The sequence below is a fragment of the Taurulus bubalis genome (genome assembly GCF_910589615.1).
Source record: "Taurulus bubalis genome assembly, chromosome: 13".
Classification (NCBI taxonomy): domain Eukaryota; kingdom Metazoa; phylum Chordata; class Actinopteri; order Perciformes; family Cottidae; genus Taurulus; species Taurulus bubalis.
In genome coordinates this window covers 20756360-20762359 of record NC_136601.1, presented here as the reverse complement: position 1 = coordinate 20762359, position 6000 = coordinate 20756360, and the positions used below count along the sequence as shown (strand labels likewise).

Below are 6000 nucleotides of genomic sequence, written 5' to 3'. Positions count from 1 at the left end.
AACGAAGCAAACACTGATGGTGGGAGTGTGAACACTTGAGTCTAAAATAATTTAGCCATCACTAGGACATAAACAATGAGAGAGAAAGAGGGGGCGGGGCTTAAAGCAGGAGGCAGTTTATCTTTGGTGTCATTGGGCAAAAGTTATAATTCAAGTGGACTGACCTTGGCTCTGTTTTCTGGCTTTAGAAAACCGTCCGCGCGACAAGGAACTTTGGCCAGAGACGGCTCTCCCATTGGCTGTTCTACAGAGGCAGATGCACATCCCTTCAGACGGTGAAAGCCTGATTCAACGGAGGAAGATCCTGCATTAAAAAGTTGCTATTCCAGAATTGGCAACGCCTGCCTATACGGCAAAGCGACCCTGTATTTTCAAATTCTGACAGAAAACTACCTAACCACTTCTAAAAGGTTATTATAATGGATTTCTTTTGCCCAATAACTCAAAAAAATAAAGTGGCTACCCCAGCTTTAAGTAGTAACAGGGCATCTTAAGGTACAGTGCATGTTTAAATGGGGGTTTCACCTCCAGAGATAAAACATTCACAACAACTCCCCCAGCTGGAGTCCAGTCCTGGCAGCAGACCAGTCATGGAAGAGAGTAGCAAAAGTTTGTATTCTTCTTCTTCCAACTTAACAATAACGTGTTGCAGACTGGGAGCATTTTGAAAAGGTCTGTTGTGTGTGTCTGTTCTCCTCACTTGCAGGTCCATGACACGGCCGTGTCATGGCGAGGATCCCCCGTCACTTTGTCTCCACACAGAAGTCCGCATGAGAGCAGAGAGGAGGCGAGGCGAGAGGGCACAGAAGTCGCAGTGGGAGTCGACCGGAGGGCACGTTCATTATGTACACGACGCCGTGGGTTTATCTGGCGTGCTTTAATAGGTTTGTTGAGGACTAACAGTGCTTTTGAATGAAGCCAAACGGGTTCTTGCTGAGACAGATGAAGAGAAATGTAGCATTTACTGTCCGACGCTCCCTTTGACGAGCCACTGAACTTTACACTGGGAACCGGAAAAAAGAAACCAACCAGGTTTCCTTGTATTGGATCCCAGGGGAGAGAGAGGTGACGGGAGTGTGAGATATCGCACCGCTCAGTGCGGACGAAGCAGGAGCAGGGCGAGCGTCACCGGGAGCGCCGGGACCAGACGGCTCCTCCACAGCGGAGCGGCAGGCGAGGAGGCGCCGCCGACCCCGGCCGTGGCCAGGCGAGGGGTCAGCAGCTGCTCCTGGAAGGTGAAGTCGTCCATTACCAGGTTATCGGCCAGGTCTGAGAGGGGAGGTCAGACGGAGATGGACAGGAGACAGCGAGGAGGAGACAAAGAATGACAAATATGAGAGAGGCAGGGAAAAACAGGCGCGGAGACAATTAGAACAAACGCTGTCACAGAAGCTGAAAAACATGTGCGCCGCTACGCCTGTCCTCCTTTTCACATGATGTCTTACACAGCTGTAAAAGCAATGTTGCACTCGGAGAACGAGGAAACTCCGCACAGAACCAGATGTTGCATGTTATTGTTGCAGACACAAGCAGAATCACACAGACACATATTTCACCCGGAGTGAGTGTTGAAATGTGGATTTAAGTGGTGAGATGCTGAAAACAAGAAATGAAAATTAAAACCCACAGAGGCTGAATGAGGTCATGTCTCAGGATCTGAAACGCACAATCATTTCGACTGCTGTGCGTCTTCTCTTTGATATGACTTCATTGTTTGAAGGAAACTAGGTTGTTTTATTAAATGAGTCCAGAAATAGATAGAAGTCCACCGTCTATGGTACTTTGTGGTTCCTTTTGTAATTTTCAAAGTGGATAAAGGGAACGATAACACCTCATTTTTTACTATTGAAGGTATGTTGTAGGCAGCAGGGAGGGATATACAGTATATTCCTGTGGAGGGAGAGACTCCAGAGACAAACCAGGGCCCTAGGGCCGAAAACATAGGGTCAACACTGCATTTTTAAAGAATAGTTTCACATTTTGGGAAATATGCCCATACGCTTTCGGGCCGAGCGTTAGATGAGAGGATGAGTACTCTAATGTGCAGTAACTATGGAGCTGGAGAGTCGGGAGTCTGCTAGCGGCGTTTGGCACGAAGACTGGAAGCAGTGGGGGGAACGCTGCAAAATGGTTCAGATTTATTACCCTTACAAATGTCTTCAATTACATAGAATAAAAGCTCGCTGTGTGCAGAGATGTTGGCTGTTACACTGACTCCAAAGTCCTGCGGGGACAGGGGACTTCGAACCCGACCCCCTCTCTCGTGCAGCTATTAGTTATGTTTGTGGCCGACGCTTTTGCTTTCGTCGCGCTGTTAATCATACACGCCGCTGAGCGGCTGCGCTGCGGTTCTCTGGGACCGTGGGAACATAGTTCCTGACGACTTCAGGGACGGTGTGGACAAAATGACACCTGCTGTGGGGCTCCTGGTCTGCGTGCCGCGGGCGATATCCACTGTGACCGGACCATCACCCTCAACTTTCACCTCTCCCTCCACGACGACCGCGCAGGTGCCCTCAAGCAAGGCACTTAACTCATTTGCCGCAGTAACGGCGTCTGTTGGCAGCAGACTGGGAGACGCCCGGGTGTCTTTCACTGTGGGGCCGTGAGGCCGAGCGCCACGCAGATCCTCGCTTAGATGAGTGAAAGTTTGAAAAAGCGAATTACTCCTCAGTCGCTCCCGCATCTCACTGTTTCTCCTCCCGTCGTCTCCATCTGTTCTGCACACTGCAGCGACTTCACAGTCACCTGCTGCTCCGCTCCCACTTGCTGATAACCCGCTGCTCTGCATCCACAGCTGTTTCCCCTACCGACGCCGAGCTGAGCTCTCCCTCCCTCTGTGTGTGTGTGTGTGTGTGTGTGTGTGTGTGTGACATATTCTGTGCTGCTTCGCCTGGCAGAACGCTATGAGGGAGACTGAAATAAGAAGGCTGAGTTATATGAGAGAGGGCAGGAGGATATCTAATAAAGCAGCTCTCTGGGTAGGAACGCCAGCTATGAGCTGTCCCCTGACAAGCCAGACGCAGAGCGCACACACACACACACACACACACACACACACACACGCACACACACACTGGTGCATTTTTTACATACCTCTCCCTCGCACACGTCTCGGTGGCTGGGCACACATTCGCCCACTTTCTCTCACACACACACACACACACATACACCGTCACACATCCGAGCTCCTGAAATAACAGATAGCTCCAAATTGAATTAGCCGTCTGATCTGTTTGCTCCCGAGTGGGAGGAAGTGGCCGATCTGAGGCGCTGCGTGATGAGAGGGAGCGGCCAGGATTCCCACTAAAGCTTTAAGGCCTGCTCTCCTTAAGTAGAAACACAGAGAACCGGGGCGCTTCCTCTCGGGTCCCCCGGTGCCCACATGGCCCCCTAAGCTGCCAGGGAGACATCTTAAAAACAGAGGAAGGAGGCAAATAAACAAAACGGCAAAAAAAAAAAGCTCCAAAAGGCATCTCCTACGAATGTCTTTGTGGTTACAACATCATTTGAACAGCGGCCAGAGGACAATTAACTTTCTTTTTGGTTCTCCTCCTGTGTCCTCTGACATGGCAGACATTCTCCGGGGCTCCGAAAGAACGATTTGTCACTGTCGACAGCGGCGCACTGTACTGCCGAGCCAATTAAGCTCAAGGTGCAATTCGATACAGCTTTTATATACACCGTGGATAAGATGCGGGGCGCGGAGGGGGGGCGGGGAGCAATGCGCGTCTGCATTTGTGTGTTTGTGTGCGGATGATTGAGTGGGGCGTGCGCGCCCGTCTCTGTGTGTTTGTGGAAGAGCGGGAGGCTAAGTGGAAGAGCATTGTGTTGGTGTGCTTTACAGCGGCAATAATGCGAGTGAAAAAAAGTCTCGGCCTGTGAATAAAATCCCTCAAACCGGAGGGGAGGGAGGAGGAGTGTCTCTCTTGCTAGTTTAAACACTTGGACATGAGCAGCGCCACAGAGGGGCCTTGTTCTGCAGGCTTTAAAAACAACCCAACAGGGACTGAACACTATGCAAACTTAGATCCCCTACACTCCTGCACAGGCCTGGGACTAATAATATCCCGGTATCATTAGTGATGAACACCTGTGTAGCGACGTACAGACAGTGAGAGCGAAAGAGAGTCAAACAGGCAGACCGAAGTAGCTTCTTTTTTCTCTTTTCCTTTCGGGGGCCTTTTAAGGAGGAGCCGCGACAGTGGACAGGCGGGAGACGATTAGGCGCATAGATGGATAACTCCAGGCTAAAAATAGAGCCACAATCCCGACTGTGATTAATGGGACCAATGCGGGGCCCTTGTGGCTTTTCAGCAGAGCCCAGCCCTCCTCCTGCTCGCCAATTCTGAGACCATCGCTATTCAGAAGGACGCCACCTTGCTAGCGTTCCCCCTGCTAGCTTTATTGTGGCCTCATGAGCTCGAGTTACGACCCAGGGGAGAGGTCAACAGTCCACCCATTGATCGGGTGCACTAAAGCTCCGGACTAAGAATGAGCAGGTAGGTCAGTCACCAGGGGTGTAAATATAGACAGCGCAGGCAGTACGGTTGCACTGGGGCCCATGGGGGAGGGGAAGGAGGGGACCTATAGAGAAAACGGGGCCAACAGCCATGTATTGGCAGTGAAGGCCAGTTTGAGTGATTCCCATTGGGGCCTTGGGAGTAAGTCGGTGTTCAAACAAGAATTCACATTCATTTCAAATGGTGCCATTTGCTACACATACAAAAGAAAAGGGAAAACCATCTGCATCACTGTTTTAATGAAGTCAGCAGAAATCTGAAAACAATATGTTTATTCTACATAAACAGTAACAAAACACTATTTAAGTAAATTAATAATAACTTGGTTTCTTATGTATTTTAATCATATAAAGATATGCAATGATGAATGCTGGGTAATATGTATGTACGGTATATATACTGTATGACCCTTTGACTGCTCTACTTTCCCAATACAGTAGCCTAAGTTGCTCATTATATATGCCTACTGTGTGCTATGTGTGTGTCTGTGTGCGCTTGTGTGCACTCGGGTCCGTCGTAACAACCTCGAGCCGCTGTCACAGCTGTGGACGCGGTCAGACTTTATGTTTTGTTAAGCGACCATTCCTCAGGAGAACAGACAAATAAATCCAGACTGCGGTTTCCAGTGGGAGCGGATGTTTGTTTGGATCCCTCTAACAGGTCAACCAGTGGCTGGAGTGTGTGTGCATGCATGTGTGTATGTATATATATATATATATATATATATATATGTATATATATATATATATATATATATATATATATATATATATGTGTGTGTGGCTTTGTGCAGAGGGATAACCGGGGAAAGAGGGAGAGACAGTCTGGAGTTTTGTTTTCAACAGTGCTCGGTGCCTGGAGCTCGTCGTTTACGGTTTGCAGTTGTCACAACAAGCAAACTATGTAGAAAAACTCTAACAGCGAGGGGAAAGACACATTTCCCGGCGCGCCGCAACTACCGGTGACAATTACATGATACAGAAAAGCACAGGAAACGCTTAATTTCTGTCTGGCATTCTCAGTACATGTTTCTTAAGTGCAGCTTAATTGCTTTAAAAGTGGCTGCACATCAGTAGCCAGTTGACACGTTGTTATAACCCCTCTGGCAAGTGCGTACCTTCATGGTCCAGTACAGTTTATTCAGTACATGTGTGCTATGCACAAAGGCCTTTTTTTGGTCAGATAAGTATGTGGAATGTTAAGTCTCCAAACACAGGTGCTTCTTATGAAACGGGAGAGATGGTTTAGATTGCCGCTACATTGGCAGACGATGTGTGCACACCTAAAGCTGGTCAAATTTGATCTCGGTTTTAGAGATTCGACAGCTTAAAAGATATTATGGTTTCCGAGGTAAAGCAAATATTTTATCACTCGTCTCATCTCTGCGGAGCAAACTATTCCCTTAAATATTGCACTCAGCAAATTTAGCGATGGAAGGGCTTGGCGTGCAAGTGTGTGTGTGTGTGTGTGTGTGCAA

The 6000-nt window shown here is 48.7% G+C and overlaps 1 protein-coding gene across 1 annotated transcript in view; it reads right to left on the bottom strand.

The window, feature by feature from the left end:
• Positions 1-1093: 1093 nt before the first annotated feature.
• Positions 1094-6000, bottom strand: part of gpc3 (glypican 3) — a gene marked incomplete at both ends in the record, with an annotated part of 95173 nt that continues 90266 nt past the window's right edge. Inside the window, one exon of the mRNA XM_079228757.1 lies at positions 1094-1269. Within this exon, the coding sequence (XP_079084883.1) occupies positions 1094-1269 (176 nt within the window). The remainder of the gene's footprint in view (positions 1270-6000) is intronic.